The sequence below is a fragment of the Limulus polyphemus genome, unplaced genomic scaffold, assembly GCF_000517525.1.
Source record: "Limulus polyphemus unplaced genomic scaffold, Limulus_polyphemus-2.1.2 Scaffold2887, whole genome shotgun sequence".
In the NCBI taxonomy this organism is placed as follows: Eukaryota; Metazoa; Arthropoda; class Merostomata; order Xiphosura; family Limulidae; genus Limulus; species Limulus polyphemus.
Window position 1 is genome coordinate 1 of NW_013668497.1, and position 24,470 is coordinate 24,470.

General features: G+C 33.1%; 1 protein-coding gene across 3 annotated transcripts in view; it reads right to left on the minus strand.

The window, feature by feature from the left end:
* LOC106468139 (protein Lines homolog 1-like) overlaps positions 1-24,470 on the minus strand; it is a 55,671-nt gene continuing 31,201 nt past the window's right edge. For 2 of the 3 annotated variants that reach the window (XM_013928550.2, XM_022396445.1), the window contains exons 5-9: positions 15,919-16,199; positions 8,273-8,424; positions 2,886-2,986; positions 2,257-2,449; positions 1-1,101 (exon numbers count right to left, since the gene is read on the minus strand). In XM_013928550.2, coding sequence (XP_013784004.1) covers positions 423-1,101; positions 2,257-2,449; positions 2,886-2,986; positions 8,273-8,424; positions 15,919-16,199 — 1,406 coding nt within the window. In that variant the 3' untranslated portion in view covers positions 1-422. The remainder of the gene's footprint in view (positions 1,102-2,256; positions 2,450-2,885; positions 2,987-8,272; positions 8,425-15,918; positions 16,200-24,470) is intronic. The other variant, XM_022396446.1, reaches the window with a different exon arrangement.

Consider the following 24,470-nt stretch of genomic DNA (forward strand, 5'->3'; position numbering starts at 1 on the left):
CCTGGTGTCTCCCATTAACTTGAGGACCTAATCAATGTGGCAGACACAGTACGGCCTTGTGCTAAAATATACTCATATCCATCCAAGTAGGTAATAGTTCTGAAATTGTTGCTTACAAATACACAGTTTCAAAATTATGATTTGTATTTTCATATAACTTACCTATCTTGATTTTTTGGAAACAAAAATTAAAATGTTTATTTTTATTTTAAGGATATTGCATTCAAAATTGTCAACAGAGAATGGGAGTATTCCTATAAGAGAGGGTTTCGATGCCAGTTTCACAATAACATCTTCCAGCTGTGGTTTCACTTCAAGCGCTACAGATATAGGAGATGAAGATCTAATGTAAAAGTTATGATTTTGTGTAAAGACTCGTATTTTGTATTATAATAAATAAATGAGAAAAAACTCAATTTCTTTTATAGAGATTCATATTTATTTTCACATTTCTGTAGGAGCTTAAGAAGTGGTTTTGGATTATAAGGAAATATATTTTTTACACTAAGTCTTTCTATACTTAGTCGAAGCCTGATTAGGACTGCAAATATTAAGTCTAACTTGTTTCCAGATCCCCCAGTGCTGTCACTACCTTTATCTTCCCCTATGGGATGATGCACTGCATGTCTACCGTGTATTTCAATTCTCTCATTTTCTTGAGTAACTCCCTGACTTTGCATGTTGTAGCTCTCAGTCAGATCTAAAATCAATGTCTTGGGGTTTGACTGGGACGGTTTTTCATCTAACACACTTGTTGATATACTATTACAACATGACACTGGGACTTGGTTTACAGGAGCAATAAAATGCAAATTTCTTATGGCATCACAGTTTTCTGGTGAGTTTTGAATAGATTCCTCGTCCTCTGAGCTATCACAACTAGTTTCCTCCTCCTGGCAGACAGATACAAAACACTCCCACTCATGATTCATGACTTTCAAGTAAGTAACAATGTAAGTCAACATACATGTTTCATTTGATGTTAAAAAGTCAATCAGTGGTTTGTGGTCATAACCCAAAGTTTCCACAAACTTCAGAAAAACCATGTGGGGGTTCATAGCATTCAAAATATCATTTTTATCTTTTGTTGATGGTTGTACTCTAGCAGAAGATACAAAATAAATACAATTTTTCAGTACAATATGCAATACCAGTATCGTAAAGAAATTATATCAATAATGATGCCTGGTAAACAGAGGTGAAAAGTGTTGGGTTAAAAATTTCTCAAGTCAGAAATGATGTCTCTAAGAGCCCTGACATGTTACAAGTATTTTACAATATTATGAAACCATAAAAAACATCTAGTGATAGCAAAATTATAATTAATTTATAAGCCATTCTGAAAAATGTACAACTAAAATATGTATTTGGTTGTCTTAAAATTCAACCATGTACTGTATATGACTATTGTTTAAACTTTTTTTTAAATTTATCTTGGTTAAACTTGAAAGTAATTTTCAAGGAATTCTGAAAAGCTCAGCAGGATTCTACCTATCATCTTTTTCTTAATTCTTTTACCATAGAAATTATATATCTTGACAGGAGGGAGAATTTTTATTTTCCCCCCCCAACAGAAATTCAAATAAAACCCAACAACTTGCAATAGAGATTTTTTCATTTTCTGTCCTTGTTTTTTTCATAATCAGAAGTTATTAGCAAAAAGTATAAGTGTACATCAGTCATTTCTTTAGGTTTCATAATGTGGTTTTAAAGTATCTAAAGAAAACTTGCTGAATATGACTACTTTGGTAGATTTAACTGCCTTCTTATTGATTTTTGTGCTAAGATTTTTTATCAAATTCCTTAATTTAGTAAGGTTTCTTTACTCTAAAATGTTTAAAAGCAAGTTGTAAGTTCGTTCACTTTTTTTACACTTGAGACATTACCCCTAAGTTTTTACCCATCATGAATCTTAAGTTAAAACACATAAAAATTACAAAATGAAGTGTTATGCTTCTTTCGTCTTCTTGAGTTACTTTGCTGGGATAAATACATGAAGCCATGTGTTTTTTCATGAGTATATTCCTGTATTATTTTACATATTTTTATCCATTGGTATTTTGATTAAAGGTATTTAGCTGATTTGTTTCTTATCTTATTTTGACAAATACTTGTTCAGTATTCTTCCAATTGCCTCTAAGCATATAACTTGTCTTTCAGGAAGATTGCTGAAAAACTATAAAATTAACCGAAACTGCATATTTGTATTTTCTAGTTATTTTTTATACACGTAATCTTTATGAAAAATAAACTCACCTCTTGCCTTTGCAATCAATATATAACTTCAAGGACAACAACATGGCTTCAAATAGTTGATCATCTTGGTCTAGAAACAGAGGAATCAGCCATTCAGCAAGATTTGATACTCCTGTGGAACTTGCAATAATCTCTTGACATTGCAATAAAGCCCACTTCTGAAGTGAAATAAACAGGCGTTCAGCTCTTTCTTCTGTAAGTCATCAGTATAAAGAATTAGTAAAGCATCTCCAACTTAACCCTATTGACTGTGTTTCAGGTAAAATAACTCACAAGAACCTAGAGAATTTATAAGAGGAAAATTAAATGTGTCACAGAAATCTTTTTGAAATCAATGACAGAAGTGCACATATACATTAAATTTACCTGCGCAGCTACAAATTTCATTTAAAAAAAATTAACTTTACTGTCTTTTGTGTTACTATTTTTCTTTGAAAATGCATACGAAAAATAAAAAAAGAGAAGCCAAAAGAAGCATTAAAATAAAGGTACTTTGGTAAGGCTTCAAGAAAACACTACAAACATAATTCACAGCAAATGTGGTTTTAGGTGAGAAATAAATTTTGTAGTTAATGTCATAAAAACATAAACTTACAAAACATTTAAATGAAACGTAGCCATACACTTACTGGATTTGTAAAGAAGTAAACAGCAGCACTTCAAAACAAAGATAATGACTTTCCGTGTTAATACAGTTGACCCAGCAGCAGGTTCAGTTTCTCTGCCATCTCTACAAGAAAATTTACATTACTTAAGTTAAGGAAAATTTTAATCTCTTCCTCACGTAGGCACCATCTGGTAACAACTAACATGGAATAAATTTAAATTATTTGCAAAATGTACACCAACAGCACTTGCATTGTATGAAATCACAAAGGCAAAAGGAAAATTAGTAAGATCTAGGTTTTAAGCTTCAAATTATATCACCAGCCTAACTAATGTTTCCATACTAATGACAAATGTTTAAACAAATTTCCAGTTGGTATGTGGAATGTTTTAGTTGTATCTTGTAACACTACTTACAGTTTTTCAGTCATAAATGTTCGAATAAAGTTAAAATTGAACTGCAAGATTATTGTATCGCTGCATTATCAAAACTCCTTGTATTTTGTTTTTGTGCTTTAAAACAAGCAGGCTTAGATTATAATATAAATAACTAAATCTTTATCAAGGATATAAAATGAAGTACAGCAATGACTGTACTTTACAAGTGTTAAAAACAAACATATTTGTATTTCATAGAAGATACACTACTGATCTCTTCAGGGCACAATAATGAAAACAAAAAATGACTCTCTCTTTAAAGTGTATAGAAAACAAAGTTAAACAGTAATACACTGTTTCTTGTATCCAAAACTTATACATTAAAATATTAATATATATATGTAAAAATATAAATGCATTTGACTACCTCAGACTTTATATTAAAAAAACTAAAAACCATTATTTAGCTAAGATCATTATAGTTCTAAAGTCCCAACAGATTTGACAAAACATTTGAAAAGTTCACATCTGATTAAATATTTCTAACCAGCAAGTTATCTTAACGCTTTCTGTTTAAAAAATCCTGTGCAGATAAAAAATTTAATCATATAAATATGTTTATTAATCATGTTTCTTAAAGAAATGAGGATTTTACTCTAGCTTTGTGTGGATAAGGGAATTAGGCTTGACAAAATAGGTCCACATAAAGCTAGGACACAATGACTGAGGATGCAGTGAGCCACTACTGGAAAGCAGAAAGCTTTCCAGTAGTGGCTCACTGCATCCTCAGTCATTGTGTCCTAGCTTTATGTGGACCTATTTTGTCAAGCCTAATTCCCTTATCCACACAAAGCTAGAGTAAAATCCTCAAGAAATGGTGGCATTTGATTTAAAATATTTACAAGGAAAAGATTTCTAACAGTTCCTTGACTTCAGAATAATATAAGGTTATAAATAACAGTACAGATTTGATAAAGAAAAACTAAAGTTTTCTTTCTTGAGTAATCTCATGAATTGAGTGGCGTATATTTTGATGCTGTTTTACTTCATTTCTTCTTATGAAGATAAGAATTGACAAGAACTTCTGTAAATATATCACATTCAGATTAAATATTATACTTTGATGAATTATAAAATCCTAGGTCTAAATTCTCCAAAAAACAAACACAGACAATGTAGCATGCACTTCATCACTAAGAAATTATTCTAAGTTCTTTAGGGTTAAATTTATGTCAAAGAAACGTGAATCGAAAAATGCGATCTCTTGGGGGTTATGTATCTAATATAGATTTACTAAGATTACCAGTCAGTGTTATTGAAAATAATTAATGATCCTACATGAAGATATAAAATGGACATATTGGATGTGCATTGGAGTTTAGGTCAAACTGTCTTATATCTCACTGAAATATCTGCAATCAGTTAGTAGAAATGTATCTTCTGGTAAACAGCATTTTCATTAGTTGGGTATTGTCCATGTACTGAAGACAACAACACCACTGATGTTAATAAGAAGATAATATCTTACCGGACACAAGAAAACATAAAGAACAAACACATTCCTTGATCAACAATCATAAGTTCTGTAATATTGTGAAAAAGAAGCCACTGGATGAATATTCTTAAATGAAAGTAACAAAAATAACTAAAAGTGCTTGTAATGGAATGGTGTAATCTGAATGATTAAAAGCAGATCAAAATATTCAATCTAGGTTATTATAAGTGCATCCTACTAGAAGGATGGTATAAAATTATATGACAAAGCCTTTTGATCCCCTTATGATGGGTGAAAAGGTTCCATGTAAATATGGAAAATAATATGTATTACATCATAGATAACCAAGATAAAAGAAATTTGTATTTGTATATACTGACTTAGAATAAACTACTCATCACATGCAAGAAGAAAAGCATCTTCTGGAGAACTGTATATAGTATCAAATGCCAAACCATTAATGGAGTATTTATTAGGACCTGACAAATGTGCATACACAGTCCTCCTGTTTTACATTTACGATGTAAACAGAATCAAGTGTTAAACCATTCATAGAATACTTCTTTTAGGGACTGACAAACAAGTGTACACAGTCCTCCAGTTCTGTTAACCCTCTGACTATGGGTAGGTCAAAGTGCATATGTCACAATCTTTTACAGAGTTAGATTCCAAACTTAATTAAACAACTATATTATCAATAAACTTGGCATCAAAATGTAGTAAATAAATCAAGTTTTAATATTATACAAGTTTTAGGTTCTTAATCTTACAAGGAAATATTTTTAAAAATCCTCAATCTCCCAAAGTATGAAAATCATGACATTTGTTTTCTAGGTCTTCTCCCTTCTCTAATGTAATTACCACACCTCTCTGAAGTATGGAGTTTAATGTAAATTACTCATTAAATGTAGATAATATTAAGGCAAAGTTTACTTTTTATAGCCTTCAGTATTACTTGTTTATGGAGTCATAAACTGAAAATCAGAACCATATATGCTCTGTGATGTTTTATACTATATTATTTATAACTAATAGAAAGCCAAAGTTTTAATCTATCAAATGACATATTATATTTTTAGTACCAAGGACTGTCTATTTCAACTTCAAGTTTCTCTCATGGTGTTCAGATCAACAATCTTAAGGAATTTTTTATGTCATGCTATAGTTAAAAAGAAAGTAAAATAATGATAGTTATAGCATGACATAAAAAATTCCTTAAGATTGTTGATCTTTGTTTAGAACTTTGTTTGCTTTGTGCATGTTATTATTCTGTGTTCTCAGGTGTATTATTTAAGGAAATAAAAATTATTAAGTGTACTAGTACCATTAGTATAAAAAGTACACTTAAATTTCATCAACAACTGACAGCAAAAAAAACAAGAGGTAAGTACTATATTTGTTTTTCATGTATATTCTTTCTTTATTATTATCAAAGTAACTTAAATGTAAAAATTAAACTTTTATTAAGCTACATGAGATGAAATTGGGTAAGATAGAGAAACAATAATAAAAATTCTTCATGAGATTTGCTCAAGAGTAGCTTGCACGTTATGTAATTCAATGCCGTAATGATAGTTACAATACAAATTCACCAAGTGATTTACAACTTGTGCATGGTGGGATTATTAGTTAGACACAATAAAATTTAAGTAAAACAGATTTAGGATAAACAAATGTAGTTTCCTGTTACAATTTGCATTCATTCTAGAAAGAAAAAATGGTAATTTAGACGTGCTTTGTATTTTTTTTATTGTGGTTATGAGACTGGTCAAATCAGTCAAGTGTGTATAGAGTTAGGGTAGAAAAAGTAACAGCAAAAATATATAAAGTTTAACTGAAAAGCTTTCAAAATTTTCAGATGGAAAGGTATATTTAATCTCAATAAGAAAGTCACTTTACACTTGGATCAGTCAACTCTCTGACACCATACATTAACAGAAAAATCTTTAGTAAAATTACTCAAAAAATCTGATATTTTACATAAAAAAAGACTTAATGTTTACCGAAAGCTTGTAAAATTTCATGAAATTTCAGGTACCTTATTAAAAGTGATAATATGGAAACTCTGATGGTTAATTTGTGATTACATGGTCGGCACATTGCCCGATATAGTATGGAAAGTGTTAACTCTTACAACACGGGCTCTGTCAATTTGACTGACCATGTGGCCTCTTTGTATTTGTTTGAATCTTTATAGATTTAGTACTACTAACTTTTAATATAGTGTGTATATCTTCACAAACTTTGGCAGTATTTCAGTTAACATTACGAGTCTTTCTTGTACAAAAAAATCAATTTTTTAGCAAAATATTTTTAATAAACTAAAATAAAGATTTGTCCATGAATACATTGAACATTTGTTTTGAATAGTCTATGTGCAAAGTAATTTTAATGTATAGATTAAAAATATTTCTCTTCATCTCAAAAATCTTAAATTTCCTTTGTGTAATCTCTAAAACCTCCTAAATAATTTCAAATGTATGTTTTCAGTAAAACTTTATATTTTATCTGTTATTTTCTCTATCCTAACTACACAAGGTTGGTCAATTTGACTGACCTCGTAACCCCCACCCAAAAAAAATCAAAATAAATCTAAATTACCCTCTTTTTTGTTTCTAGAATGACTTCAAATGTAGTGTGAAACTACATTTGTTTATCCTAAGTAGCTTTAAACTCATAACAGTATACATCTATTTATGATTAAACTTTAGTGTTTTATTGCCCTCTGAACTTTGTCTGTGCCATTATAAGTTGTAAATCTCTTGGGGAATGTGCAGCTCACATCACTCTATCGAAATACATTACCTACGAGCAGCTTGAGTGTGTACCTTGTGAAACATTTTTATTATGTTATTATTATTATTAATTTTACCTAATCTAATCTTAACTAACCTAACAATACAATATGGCATTTGATAGATGAAAACCTTGGCTTTCTATTAAACATAAGTGAGAACTATTAACAAAGCCTGAAAGAGAGGATGTGACAGGCAGGAGGGGTCTGGTTTTCTATTTGATAGCTCTGTAACCAAACAAAATTAAAGGCTATAAAAATTCTGGTTTGTCTGAGCAATGATGATTTTACAGTGAGTAATTTACATTTAATTGTGTATATATCAGAGGGGTGGCAAATATAATAAAGAAGAAATGCCTAGAAAAAATCTGTCACATATGTCTCACCAGGGAAAATTCAGGATTTTTTTAAACATTGCCTTATAATATTAAGAATTTAAAACTTATTTACTATTAAAATATGGATTATTAGTTAAGATGTTGTGCTATATTAATTGGTATAGCGTAAACAAAAAGTGGTTGAATAAAATTTTGAATGTCAGACACTAAAACCTTGTGTAATGCGCAATAAAGGATACCCATGGTGATAGGGTTAAGAGGAAGCAACATCAATAACTGGAATAAAGCTGCTGCTAAGGGTATGTTCAGGTTGTGAAAATGTTGCATATCTGATGTAAAGGGATATTAAGTCTAATAATGCTTTTTGTGTGCTAATAATCCTTTACAGAATGAATGTCACAATACCTTGTGGGTTGGATCACTGTTCCTCCAAAACCCCAAAATTTTGGTGCTTGTGGTAATTTCTCTAACCAATTACAAGTTGTCATTTCTGAAACAATTTCTTCCACAGCTAAATTCTTGATAGAATCAGCTTGAATGCTCTCCATGGAAACAACCTAATACAATAAGTAATTTAAAAAATTTAACAACAAATATGTTATTATCTCTTCGGTCATATACTGAAATGATTTAGAAAAATAGTAACAAACACATTTTAGTATATAATATACTACATTATTTTCAATTACTTAAACAGTGGTTAATGATATATATATATACACACACACACACAAACATCTAAAAATAAAGCCAATAGTAAAACATTTAGTATAAATATTTAGCTACAATAAAACCTGTAATTTCTTTTATTGTGGATAATTTGGTCATATTTAAACCTTAGTTAATATAACCAAATGCACATTTTTGATTCAAAATAATGCTGCATGATTGTCATGATTTGCTTTCAAGGATTTAATTTGTATATTGTTTTTGATACATATATAATGTGACCATGTCTTCACCTATAGACATAAATACAGTGTTACTGTGTGTTAATTATAGATCTAGTACGTTAATTACAGTTAAAGTTATTGTGAACTGAACTGTCAGTAGAAGTATAGAACAGAACTACCAATTGATTAATTATAGATGTAATATTTGTTCATTTTAGTTTTAGTACAAAGTATCAACTCTGAAACAGGAACTAATCTGATAGTAAGATCAGACTTAGTGCTAAACCACCTGGTGATCACTTATGTTCATCATTAGTGTAGATGTACATCTGGAATATGGGATCAATAGTCAACACAACTTAGATCTGCAAGCTGTACCAGATAGTGCCACATATACTGGGTAGATTTACTGATGATCAAGTAGAGAGGACACTTTGCCACACTGTTACTAGAGTGTAGAAACATCACAGAGAAGCCTAATTACCAGTAACAAGCAGGACTGAGTTGGTGTAAGGTCCTATGCCAGGGAGACATATCGACAACAGAAGGATATCTTTATGCCCTATTAGCCATTGTGCACCCATCTGAATATTGTCAGCCCTATTCTAACAAGCTACTGGCCCAATGTCACTCACTTCCTGCATTAGAACAGACAGGGCAAGGAACATGAGTTCTAAACAGCAAATTGTTAATGTATTGCCTAAAAACAATAATGTATAAAAAACTACACCCAGACAAGTGTCCCAAAGAGCATCAAGTCTCATGCACTCAATGGGGGTTTTCGACTGAACAGTAAAAGAAAAAAAACTAGACCTGAACACTGACCTAGTAAATGACACGTGATGACAGGTTACTGCAATATTAGAGGGATCTGGGAAAGCAAATACTGCCTTGAGAACCTCTATGAATTCTATGACATCATACTCTTTTGAGAGACTAAACTCTTAGATCCTAAGGAGTTCACTCCCACTGTGTTTAATTTCATACCACATGATGACCCAGAGGTTGGGATAGCCATTGCAGTTCAACATAACAGCAACATCTGCTATGACCATTATGACAGCTCTCAGTGAAACAATCACCATTATAAATTACAAACCATTCAGATAGCTCACCAGAAGTTACCCAAACACGTTCCAAGTATCAATATGTACATAAGAGGTAACACAGGACATAATGATGAAGATTGTAAGTTCCTGTCTGACGTGTCCAACAACAATCTTAAGCATCTAGCAACAGAACACTTCAACACTAGACATCAACTTGGGATGCAGGTGAAAACACTAATGGCAAAGGTTTAAATTCTGCTCTCCACAGTACAGCCACCAGCAATCACTGCTAAGCTTAGATGAACCAATAATTTTTGAGCAGCAAAACAACACTCTCCTTTATAAACCTTCCTTTTGTTAACTCCACCCCAAGTGTCATCTCTAGATAGCATAATGTCAATAGTGATCACCTCATGAATGTGAAGACATAGTGATATAAAACAACCTATAAACCTATACAAAGATGTCAAACTTTCTGGCAGTGCTGGTATCTTCAAGCACATCTCCACCACAAAATAAAGGCAAGGCAAGGCAACAATTTCTGCAAAATGAACATCCCATACTGGTGAACCATATAAAACTGAAAAGCATGCAGTCAATTCCAGGCTGAGTTCAAGCAGATATGGCATGACCTAGCCCAGGCAAGGGAGGTACGGATTACACAGAATAGAGCCCATTCTCTCTACAGGTGATCAGCTTCCAAAGCATGATACAAGTACATGACCTGTTCAGCAAGGCTAATCTCACAAGCACTTCATTTTGGTGCTTCCACAAGCTTATAGCTATAATAGGAACCAAAAGCATAGTGATGTCAGCCATTCACAAAAATCATGGTACTCTATACAGATTAATACCAAGGTAAGGCTACAATGGTTGAGTGGTGTAAGTGTTAAGTGCTCACAATCTGGTTTTATTTGGGAATTTAGGGATGACATGTACTTTAAGGAAGTTAGCAGTAAAGTTGTACAATTTGTTTGTAGAGTTTGTAGGTTAAGGAGAAATTGGAGGCTTTTTAATTAAATTAGGATAGAAGTGATGGAAAAGGAGAAAGGTAAACTGTATGAGGTTTAGAGAGGAAATTGAGGTTTTGCATGCAAACGATACGGGGGCTAGTGATGATTTTCAGGAGGTTGGGAGCAGTAATAATATGGCTAATAGTAATGGACTTAGTTATAAAGAGCAGATTCTTCTAACAAACAGATCTGAGCCTTTGACTTGTGTAGATTATTTAAATTTGCTAATGACATTAAAGTTTTAGGTACTGCTGGCTGAGAGAAGGATGCTACTGCCTTATAGAAGGATTTAATTATTTGGTAGTTGGGTGAATATATGGCACATGGCTTTTAATTATAATACATGCAAGGTAATGTATGCGAGTTATCATAATTTGAATTATAAAAATAATTTTGGTGGAAATAACCTTAACAGGTTTTTCCTTAAGGGAAAAAAAGATCTTGGTGTTCTGGCTGATCAATCTCTTAAGACACCCAAGCAATGTGCTGTTGCTAGTGGCAGGGCAAAAAATATTTTAGGTTGTATCTAGAAAAATATTGAAAACAAGTCTAAAATGGTTATAAGGTCATTTGTTAGGTCACATTTGGAGTATTGTGTTAAGTATTAGGCTCCTCATCTCAAAAAAGACATTGAATTATTGGTAAGGGTTCAGAGGAGGGCTACTAGGATGATACCTTGGATGGAAATGTTATCATATGAGGGTAGGTTAAGATATCTGAACTTGTTTTCTTTTGAAGAAAGAAAAGTTAGAAGGAATCTGATTGAGGTCTTTAACCCTCCCACTATCAACTTGGTTGATGTGACCAAGTTCATAATCCCAAAATGACCATATGAGCTTCCGCACTATAACTTTTAATATGTTTTGTGTACCTTCACAAAATTTGACAAACTTTCAATAAGCATAACACATAATTTGATTTAAAAAAATCGGTTTTTTAAATAACTAATTTTACCAAATATTTGTCCACTGCTCCTAGCACAAAGTGATTTTCATGTTAAGATTAATAATACTTTTCTTCACCTGAAAATTGTTGTTTTATTTGAATAATCTCATAAACCTCCTAAATAAATACCAAACGTTTTTTCCAGTAAAACTTTGTATTTTATTTATTTTCTCTACCCTAAATCTATACACATTTGGTCACCTTGACCAACCATAAAAATATTAAATAAATCTAATTTATCCTTCTTTCTTGATAGAATGACTGCAAATTGTAACAGACAACTACAATTGTTTATCCCAAATAACTTAAAGCTTGTAACAGTATACACTGGTTTATACTTAACAAAATGTCCCTTCGCAGACTGCAATAAGATTTTCTTAAAGCTTCAGCCAAACCAAATGTATCCAAGTATGTAGTCTTTCTACCACTACATCGAAATTTTGCTGTCCAAGAAAATAACGTGAAATAATTTACTGATATTAGTGTTGGAATTATAACAGCTATGAGTATCAAGAGACCACAACACTTCAGTCTGTAGTACTTCATTTTTAGAAGCAAATTCTGTCATGTCTGATACCGATACAAGTGCTAGAACTTATAGTTTTGTCCAACTATTCAAAGAAACAGATGTGCTGTTTTTCTGAAGATACTCAACATATAGTTTTCTCACAAGCCTTCACATTTGAACAATGTTTTTCAATTTGTATGTGCAATCTTAGTGCACTTTCAACCATTTTGCAAAGGCAATTAATTACCTTGTTACAAGTGGCACAATGCTCCTTATAGTGACATCCTTTGTGTTCTCTGATCTAATTTTTGAATTCATCTGGTCTAACCATTCTCTACTGAATATGCACTTTTCCATGATGAAAGAAGAGAATACAGCATTCAAGCTGATAATTCATGAAATAGACTTACATACAATAACATTTATAATTGGTTTCCCTTACTTGATATTTCTTTTTACATTTGATGCACTAATGCTGAAAAAATCCATTAGCAAATTAGTGGGAAAACATTAGAGAAATGATTTCTATAAAACTATGCAAGATTTGAATGAAGTACAACTCTTGCAAAGAGAACTAACACTTAGTGACTGACTGACCAAACAAAACTTATGAATGGCCTGATTATATATAGAACTAAAGGCCATTTTATGATAGAAATTTTATAGAATACTTTGATTTAAGGATTTTTCAAGTGATTTTGTTGAAATTCAAGGGCTTTTCAAGACAATCACAAAATTTAAGGACTTTTCAGGCTTTGTGCAAACCCTGTCAAAGCCCTGTTACACTGCACAAACCTGCATCACAAAGCACCAATAGCATTTATAAGCAAAATTCTTCACTAGCATCTTGCAGTATAAAGACCATGCATTCCATCACTGAGCCTGTCCAAAATAACCACAGAGATCCTACAGACACTAACAAAGCAGGAAATCACTTAAACAGAATGTCAAAAAAACACTCATAGGTGGACAGATGTTATACATGCAGACAATTATTTACCACCAAATCTCAGATGCCTCATTTGGTATAAACATCTGGTAACACTGTGATCTGTAGAAATAAGCCCAGATAGAAAATGAAGAGATTGGGCAGAGGGTGAAGCAGAAAAAGTCTGTCTGCACCTATTTAAAGACCATAGTGGACATTCATCTATAACAACAGCCACATATTGTTTCAACACCACAGAGAGCAATAAATGGTTGGGCATTCATCAGTCTTAGATCAACAGTATTCTGCTTAACTCTTTCACTATAGGTACCCTTTTCTGCATACATCACAATTTTTTCACAGAGTTGCATTCAAAATTGAATTAAACAACTTTATTATCAACGTATGCAAATAAACTTGGCATCAAAATGTAGTAAATAAATCAAATTTTAATATTATGCAAGTTTTAAATTCTTAATTTTACAAGGAGATATTTAAAAAAATCCTCAATCTATCATGGTATGAGAATTGTGAAATTTGCTCCTTAGGTCTTCTCTAGTACATTTACCACCTTCCCAGAAGTAAGGAATTTAACTCAAATTACTCATTATAATAGAGTTATTACCCAGGCAAAGCAAAATTTGTATAGCTTTCAATAGTGTTTACAGTCATAAACTACAAATACAGACTCACTTGTCACATTCTCTCTTTCACAAATTGCCAGTAATCCTCTCTGACATTTAATACTACATTATTTAGATCCAATAGAAAGACAAAGTTTTGATCTATCAAATGACATATTATATTATGTTTTCTATACAGAGAATTGCCTATTCGTTTTCAGTTCAAACTTTATTCTGACAGGAAATACATCAAGAAGCTTAGCTGAAATTTTAACAGCTCTTATTGCACAGTTAAAAAGCCAGAAAAATTATAACAGTTATAGGACATTGTCTGATTTTTACGTGTTATTAATTTGTATAGTTAGGTGTATTATTTAGTGTAGTAGTAGTACCATTAGTATGAGAATGTAGGCTTAAGTGTCATTGACAGTTGACAGCAAAAAAAAAAAAAAAAGAAAAGAAAAAAGACCCAAGTAAGTACTATATTTCTTGTTTTTCATGTGTATTATTTATTTATTATTATAAAAGTAATTAAAATATAAAAATTAGAAACTGACTAGGGTAGATTAGGTAAGATAATGAAAAACAAAATAACAATAAATTCCTCATGAGATATGCTCACAAGCAGCTCTTGCATAACATAATTTAATACAGTAATGTGAGCTGACATTTACTGAGTAATTTACAACTTGTGTGGTGGGATAATTAATTCCACATGTTTCAAATGTCAATAGAATTAAATATGAAACAATGTATACTGTTATAAGCTTTAAGCTAAACAATTGTAGTTCTCTGTTACAATTTGCAATAATTATATAAAGAAACAAGGGTAATTTAAATACAATTCCAAATGTTTTATGGTGGTTACGTGGGCAGTCAAACTGACCTTCTTCATGTAAAGTTAGAGTAGAGAAAATAACCTATGAAGTATAAAATTAAGTGTTTTTGAACATTAATTTTAATATTTATTTAGGCTTTAGAGATTACACAAATGAAATTTCCTTATTCTATCATTTTCACACATGGCATTTAAGCTGCACTTTCTATACGTATGTAACTTTATTGAATAAAAATACATTTAAAGTAATGGTACTTATAATAGTATACAGAGTATGAAACAGTTAGAAGCATTCAGTGTATGATAGAGCTTTATGAAATGAAACAAAGAAACTCACAAAAAAATAAAATAAAACCCATACTAAAGAAAAAAGTAGCTAAACGGTGTTTATAGCAGTCTATGAAATGAACCGAAGCTATACTATTGTAAAGTAAAAGGAAAGTTGTCATGAAAGCAAATTTAGTTGAATATCTAGAAACGCCTGGATGCGTGTTCACTAATTGATAAGCATATCGTTTTGAACAAATACATTTCATGGTGTGATAAAATTTTGCCTAGACAAAATTAATTGCACAAATCAAACCTGCATGCTATAGCCCCAATAAAAAATTCTTATTGGAACTTCTTGGTTCAATTTAAAATGTTAAATAAATAAAAGAGCTTAATGCTAACAATCTCCCACTGAAAGCCAGCCTAGACACATTATTTTTCATTAGCCAGCTCAACACTGAAAAAAACAATACATACAGCACTCAATTTCTAGCAGTCCACTATCCAAATTTCTTCCTATACTATTTTACTTATTCAAAAACTGGTAAGATATTGATTGAGAAGTAGGTTTGTTTAAAAGCAATGTGTCATTACAAAACTGCTTAACCATCCACATTGCTATAATAAATCAGACGTTGAAGTAACAATTTTATACATTTCATGCTCTAACCTTTTCTCATAAATTAAATTTAGTAATAACTCATTCTCTAATTTTCAAACACACAAATGTTGCATGGAACACAAAAATAGTTATTTAACCTAAATGCAGAAGAATAAATTTGTTAAAACAAAACTATCTACATACCAAGTTTGGTGATATGTGATCTATTACTTTCATGACACGCTAATTGGAATGGGTAAGTAAACCAATTTTCATATGTAAACCAATGACAATGTTAACCTTCACATAATTGACAGCAACTTAGAAAGAGACAAAATACCAACTAAGACTGGTTGCAATGTAAAGAAAACTAAATGCATTACCTCATTTGCAACATCAAGACACATTCTGCAGATAAGTGGAGTAGTCTGAGTAGTCATAAGTAGTAGTAGACTTCTGACATCTGACGCCAAAGAAAACTGTTTCAGAATTGACATAGAATCTCTGTCTTGTCTACATATTTGTAGTGTGCACTGCCAAAGTTGTAAAAAAGTCTTGAGCAGTTGTTCATGGCTTCCTTCTTCAGAAGAGAGAGAGTGAAGACACCTTGTTTTCAAAACACTCCAGTGTTCAGTTATTATAGTCAGGCACTTTCTTTTTAATTCTGTAATAAATTCTAGGAATTATATTTCATATCTTCAACACTATTGGTGTGGTTTCTCTTAAATGTGTTTAACCATGAAATATTCCATCAAGCAAATAATTTGTTTATAACCATCTTAAAACAACAGCTGTATGTAATAAACAAAAACTCGTAAATCCACACCTGCAAGACATTTAAAAAAATTCAATAATATAAAACTGCAGCAATACATTAATAGAAATAACAGTAAATAAAATTTTACATTTTTTGAATTAAAATAAATTTCAAAACAGGTATTGAAATCCTAAAATGTCTACAGCCCACCGAGGCATGAAGATATAACACCAGTGGGATAACATGGTAAGGATCAGAACTTTACAGCATATTGTAAGGAAAGTTGCAAATGTCTAAAGTGAAGCGTACAAACTCTTCTAGGTAGAGTCCCTGGCTGAACCACAAATTCAAGGTCCAGCTTCAATCAAACGAGAGCTCAGCAGGTCTTCAGCATAGAACATCTATCAGTTACCACAAAAAGTGGAAGAGAGGATGCAGAGGGTGCTCAGTGCACTTGTACACTTTACACGAAGCTGTTTAATGTATGGAATAAATTTCAGCTTACCATCAAAGAGAAGTCCTAAGAACTTTGTAACAACCACCACAAGAATAATGACATCACTAAGGCAAAGCTCAGGATCAGGGAGCAATCCCTGCTGGTGACAAAAATTCACAAAAATGGTTTTAGATTATGAGAATGTGAAACCATTTGCTGTGGTCTATCCCAAAAAGTGAGTGAGGACATTGTGAAATTGACACTCAATAAACCTCATTGTCATGATATAAAAGACTGTTTGGTTTATATATTAGTGATTAATTTATTTATGTGAGGGAATATATCATTACTGTTTAGTTTTTGATATAATAAGAGTTAAAAGCAGACAAATGTAGGAAGTTTTGTTAATGATTCATTGACATCAAGAATATAGAAGGCGGGCAGACGAGTAAGTGATAATGATACAAATGGCATGAGACTTGCGGGAAGCAGCAAACAAACATAAGCAATAGCAAAAGAGAATAAAGTTGGCGTGAAATTAAGTACCGTAGATGTGATAAGCCTAATGATTGACATAGGCTTAACATTTAATATGTTAAAGTGAAACTAACAGTAGAAAGGAAGATAAGGAAAATAATTTTATTCCGTCAAAGCATGGTTCTAAAGTGAATCAGCCTGAGTGCACCTTGATAAAAGGAACAAAAGATCTCCAGAAGAAAGAAGACCAGATGATTATGGTAATTCGCACCACAACTGTAAGTGAATCATAGTGAGTACTGGTATGATAGAAATAGAGTAGATAGGTTGGCTTGTCAACTGAAATTCTAAGGTAATTGAATAGGCCTAAGTGGATATTTGACATGTAGTATTTACATGTCCATAATATCAATAGTGTTGAAGAATTCATTTTACTTATGTTTGTTTGTTTGTTTTGAATTTCGCGCAAAGCTAGACAAGGGCTATCTGCGCTAGCTGTCACTAATTTAGCAGTGTAAGACTTGAGGGAAGGCAGCTAGTCATCACCACCCACCGCCAACTCTTGGGCTACTCTTTTACCAACGAATAGTGGGATTGATCATCACATTATAACACCCCCACGGCTGAAAGGGCGAGCATGTTTGGTGGGACGGGGATTCGAACCCGCAACCCTCAGATTGCGAGACGAGTGCCTTAACTACCTGGCCATGCCGGACCTTTTTACTTATGTTAACTTCTTCTGAATATATATTATTTTTAAAACAAGTGAAGTGCATGCTGTTTATTCATTGTTGAATTTATCGCTAACAAATCACAGACATCTGCTGTATAAGAATCTTAAGCCCAACAACAACATAGTATATAGTTATAATGTTAAGAAATATAACTAAAAGCCTTTCTATTTGACAATTGGAAAAATAGTTATATATATATATTTTGATTTTAAATTCTGACACACATATTTGAAGGTAGACATGAAATCTGAAAGTTATCGACATAGATTACTTGCAACTGTAAGAGGATGCTGTTCAGTAATAACATTGATCTTAATACTGAAAAGCATAACACTCAAGACAATATTCTGAGAGACTACAAATTCCTATATGAAGGATTATGAAAATTTTGATACCACACAATATTGAAATGACTTGTTATTTAAAGTTTTGAATTAAAATGGGTAAATGGCCAGGTAACCCAAATGAATGAGGGTCCTGTAAGACACCAAACCTCCATGTATTGTCGTAAGGCTTCTTAAGGTCAAAAAGATTGAAACAAGATGCCCCCTTGAGGAAAACTTTCCTGATCAAGGTTTCAAATCAAATCAGGTGGTTCCTGGTGAAGCACTGTCTACAGAAACCACACTGGGTGGGTAAGAGGAAGTTGTTTGCTTCAAGGAACCAAACAATACAAGCATTAACCATCCTCTTTAAAACCATACAGAGACAAGTAGTCAAAGCAGTTGGTCTGTAGTTAGAAGGAACTTGGGATCCTTCCCAGGCTTAATCAAAGGGATGACAATAGCCTTACATTATACATATGTAAAATCCTCTTCTTGCCAAATCTGGTTTGAAACAACCGAAGGAAGAGCAATAGAGACAGGAGAAAGATGGTGCAGTAGGCCATAAGGAACATCATCTGGTCCATCTGATATACTGCCAGACCAATGAAGAGTGAAATTTAATTCCATTAGTATAAATTGTTGATTATAGTCATAGAAAGTGTCTGCATGAAGATCTTTCTGTCCATAACTTTATGGCCAAGAAGGCAGGTGGAAATGCTGCAATGGTGAGAAAGCACTCTCCAAGGGTAAATCAGGTACCTCTTGGATATTAGAATACAAGACTGAAAAAAGATGGGAGGTAAACTTCCCCCTAACCTGAATTTTGTCCCAAACTATCTTGAAAATAGTGGTCGAGGAGATACAGGAAGTGAGATTGAACCAAAAATTCCTTCTGGCTTTGACGTCTTACCTGTCTGGCATGTGCATGAGCCTGCTGAAAGGCCATTTGGTTGTATAGTGTGGTATTTATGGAAGATGTCATAGAACTGTTTCAGACCCTGCTATGCCAGGGATGAGAATAACATAGTAAAAGTGTCAAGGTTTCCTGGGATCATAGAAACAGCTGTCTGGAAAACACAATCTGTTACTGCCTACTAGCAACCATTAATAGTGGGGGAGATTAAAAACAGCAAGATCAAGTTCCAAGAAAGTGGTGAAGGACAGCCAGTTAGCCTGCTTCAGCTTCTATTGTGGTACTCAAGTCAGGTGGCCTAGACCTTGACTGGATTCCCTCAGAATGATTGGAAAATTATCTCTGCCAAGTGAGTTACTGTCCAGATTTATGGCAGCAAAAGACTGACTAGAGATGTGAACATATGTATATGATCCAGTATTGAAGAAAGGTTGTGATCGAAGGACATACGCTCCACAGAATGACCCCTCTCATCAATATCAGCACCACCCAAGAATGGATTGTGCCCATTAAAGTCTCCCAAGATGAAAAAGGGAGATGGCAACTGTTTAGTAAGATAATCAATGGTTGCTTGATCAAAATCCTCTCTTGGCAGAAGATAAAGGGAAAAATTGTTTTGGTGTTACCAAGAGAGGCATTGATATCAACAGCTTCTATTGGTGTATTGAGTGGCATAGTTATGGTAGATGCATGCTGGTCAACAAGCAGTGCTACATCCCCATGAACCTGTCCATCACAAAACCTGTCTTTTCCTGTACAAGAAAAACTGCTAAAAGTTGACAGCATCTGCAGGTTTCAAGACCACCTCCTGTACGAGGACACACATGATGATATGCATCAATCAAAGCTTTAAAGTCATCTAAGTTAGACTGAAAACCTCAACAGTTCCACCATATCAAAGTGGCCCTTTTTACTTAGGAGTAGGAGAAATGAGTGAAGAGCCTTTTTGCTTTGATTACAACCATCTCATTTGTGTTTATTAAAATGAGGTTAGTTTACTATCACAGATCCTACCTTGGGTCAATGGGGCAGGTCTCTGTCAGATGAGAGTGATTCCAGTGAATGCAGAGAGGACTGAATTATAATTCATCATCTTGGAGATGATGGACAGGGTCTCAAGCATTCACTGGTTCCAATAGTAGGGATGGAGATGTATCAGTTTGTGTATCCACAGACAGCAGAAGATCTTTCACAAGGTAAGAGAAAGACTGTGGAAGGAATGGAGAGATCTATCTACACTCCAACTGTAACACTGGAATGGAGTGCAACATCATATGTCCAAGTTGAAAGAGTGGACAACATCTTTGGTGCCTCAGGATAAGAAATGTTAACAATTCTTAACTGCTGTATCTTATTCTTCTCCATCCATTTAGACCACAGATGAAAGTAGAAGGGGGTAGGAAACCGCAGTTAACAAAATGTTTGTCCAACTGACACACATAGCTGTCATAGACTTTGCCACCACAATGAGCAGATGTAAAAGTACCACAATATGTTTTATGGTGTCTAAACCACTGGTATTGGAAACATCTGAGAGGGCTAGGAATATAGAGCTCTAACTTGCAGTTGAAATAATTTGACAGTGGTAGGTGGATGTGGCAATGTAAATGTCAAAATAAGAATGTTGCTAGGCTGCATTATTCCATCTTTTCAAATGGAGATACGCCAAACAGCTGATACACTTTGGCTGGAGAAACCAGCAAAAATCTCAAATTGGTGATGATAAGAAAATTCCTCTCAGTGATCAAATTAGCATGGGAAGTAACTAACTTCAATAGACATATCCAAGATGGACTTTGATTTCAAGAAGAGTTTGTTATCTTGTGGTCAAGATGATTTGACATAGATGTCCCCAAATTGTAGCTTTTCAACTGACTTGTGAGAACTGGCAAACCCCTTTGATCCCTTCTGAATGAAAAAGTGAGACATCTGTCCTACAGATTTTTTTGACAAGGAATGAAGAAGCAAATACATGTAGAACATTGTAGTGAAAAAAATGGAGATATGCAAGGTTGTTGTGGGAGATCTTTCCATGGTGGTAATTAAATTGGTACACTATGAGAAAGTGGATAGAATAGGAAAAAACCACGGTTGAGCTGACCAAAGTGGAGCAATAAAGAGAATCTGGCTCTTTGTATAACTGGTTTGGCAATAACCAGAGAAATAAGGTAGGGAGGAAGGTAAGCATAAAAAAAAAAAGAGGTTCATGCAAAACTGAGACAGGCTATCAACTGCCAGAGAATATGGGTCTATAAATGGAGCCCAAAAGAGTAGAACAAACCTGTCTAAACATAGTGAAGGCATCAATCATAAAATGACCTAGCCATTCGCATAGCCACTGAAAAGCAAAGGGTGAAGGATCCATTCCCTGGAAAGAAGCCAATAATATTGATAAGATCTACCAAAATATTCATACAATAGAGACATAACTGGCTTGAATATAGTAAGAATGGGCCCAAACAAGTACAACTCTTGCAGCAAAGCAAATGTTGCAAAAAAAGAAAACCACATGATTTACCGATGTAAGCCACCACTGTATGGTGGCATAGAAGGGTAGAAACTTGAGACAAGCAAGCTAAACAGCCCAAAGTTCTAACCTGACGACATGAGCTATTGCCTCTTTTAGAGTCCAAAAACCAGAATGACACTGATTCCCAAACAAAGCACTCCAAGTTCTGACGAAGGTCTATACAGAATGAAGAGAAAAGTGAGAATATGCTGTTTTAACTCTTGATTCAATCAAAACTGGAGTTACAGGAGAAATAGTTGTGCTGTATGACAACAGGTCTGAAATTAGACATCACTGGAGGTGTACTTAAGTTCACCACAAAATAAACAATTTGCATATGCCAAACGTACATACTTTCTACAGATTTGTACACCTTTTTTTTTTTGCATGAAATACACAAGTTTTTTTGTATAAGTGCACTCCTGTAAATCTCACTTTATGGGTAGCTTTCATATAATAGTTCAATTTAACTGCTTTGGATATAGGCTTAACTGCTTTTTTGGGTACATATCTTGAAAAATCTGAAACTTGTTAATAATAATAGTGGATGGTCTAATTTTGATTATTACTTTCTTAGTATTTTGTACTTTGTAGCAATGTAACAATGGCATATAAACTTAAGCAATATTATGTCCTATATTTGACCTGTGTGTCATGAACTTTAAAAAACTGGAATCAAATTTGTATTGCTTGGGAGAAGATTCAGACAGATGATTGTACTTCTCAGTGAAATTAGTGTAAAATGTTGCCTGATTTTTTTTCCATGTCTGGCAATTGCCTATATGTGTATGGTAGGTGTTGTATGTGTCCAAGACATTTCCTGCATGATTGTTAAAATACTGGCATGTCTGGTAATTATTTGAAATATAATGATAATTTAAAAAAATGCTTCATGGTATGTTTGGTATTAGCAGGTTTTACATGCACATGTAACACCTGTTAACCCTATGGTTATGGGATCTCTTTCTGCACGTCACAAGGTTTTACCAAGTTACATTCAAAATTTAATTAAGCAACTTTATTAACAATGTATGTCAATGAAATTAGCATTATAATGTTCATTGTAATTCCATGTTTTATATTATTTATATTTTAATTCCTTTATTTCAAAAGAAACTTTCACAAAAACTCTTCATCTTCGGTTTTGTTGTCCCATGATGCACAAGCATTTACAAGTCTTAGCTTTCAGTCTTTGTAACCTAAGTAATTTTTCTCTTATACTAGACCTTAATGCAGTGGTTCCCAACCTTTATGCCACCAAGGACCTCTTTTATTATTACTTTTTCCCCCACAAACCCCATGTATTTGAAAGGTTCCATCTACACAACAAACTGGTATTATTAACTACTAATTAACTCGTTTTCCCATTTTCACTACCAAATAAAAGATGTATATAACTGAGTGTGCAATTAAAAAAAACAGCAGTATTAAAAACTTACTTGTTATCGAGATGGTATTGCCTTTGCGGACTCCCAAGGGTCCGGGAACCCCAGGTTGAGAACCACTGCCTTAATGTATAGGCTGAAACTAGGTTAATTGCTCTGTTTACACATTCTCTTTTCAAATTTCTTAGGGCAAATTCCTAGAAAGGAAAAATAAATCTTTTGGTAACTCTTGATATAGGCCACACCCACTTTCTACACATAGTCATACGATTTCGCACTCAACACTATTTACCTCTATAGATTTTACAACCAATATAAAGAGCTAATTTTACACTACAGTTTTCCATTGGTTATTTTCAAATTGGTAAGCAGGATTCCATACAAGTTCCTGAATATACTCGATATTGTTCTCAGTTATATCCTTGCTACCACTTTGAAGCAACTAGAAAATTTGAGGAAATTTTATGATTGCTTCAGAATTTTATTAGTTTGAAAGTGCATAAAAAAGAATTTAAGAATAAAGTTTTAACAGTTCTTTAAGTCTAAGTAGATAAGTTACCATGGGTATGTAAAAAAAGAGGTGACAAGAAGATGCCTGCATTGTGAAATAAGCTTGAGAACTAGGAAACAAGGTCAGAAGCCTAGTTATGCAAGAAAAGTTGCCTAGAAACAAGATAAGTGCACTAGTACATGTGACAGGTTGATGGATTGTTAACCACAACCCCTTAGAACTAGGAAAGCTACGAAAAAGTTTGGTTTAGCAAGTGAAATCTGCGCGTTGAGACAATATCAATTACAGAACATGGGTGTAATAGTACAAGTGAATAGGTGACTGGCTAACATAACTATAACCAATTACTTAAGAGTTCTGGTTATGGTTTTGGATTAGCCCAGAAATTTCCCTAAAGCATCCAATAGGATTACAGGACTACTTGTGGGTGATGCTGTGTCCTATTTAGTTGATTGAAATAATACCAAGAAAATTTAGTTTAAAAACCCATGTCTGGAACTGAAAAGTCAGTTCCTCCTGACTTGAGAAGTTCTCCCAGGAGTTCCTCAAAAGCTCTGAAATCAGAAAGGCCGAAGCTATGAAAACATTCAATGTTAGCAAAATTACCACCAGCCCAACTCTGTTGTAAGTATAGTTTTTCTCTTAATCAGTTAATGTATGAAATCTATAGAATATTATGTTAAATATATCTATGTGAAAAGTATATTAACGATAATATAAGTGATTTAACCAAGTTTGAAAAACATTTAAAGTTTGATTTTGATAAACAAAGTTATACTTTTATTGAAGTACTAAATGTTTAATAAATGTTATTATAAGTGTTCACCATTGGTCTGAGACTATTTCTTTAGTCTAACTGTAAACTACCTCTAGTTAGTGACTTGTGG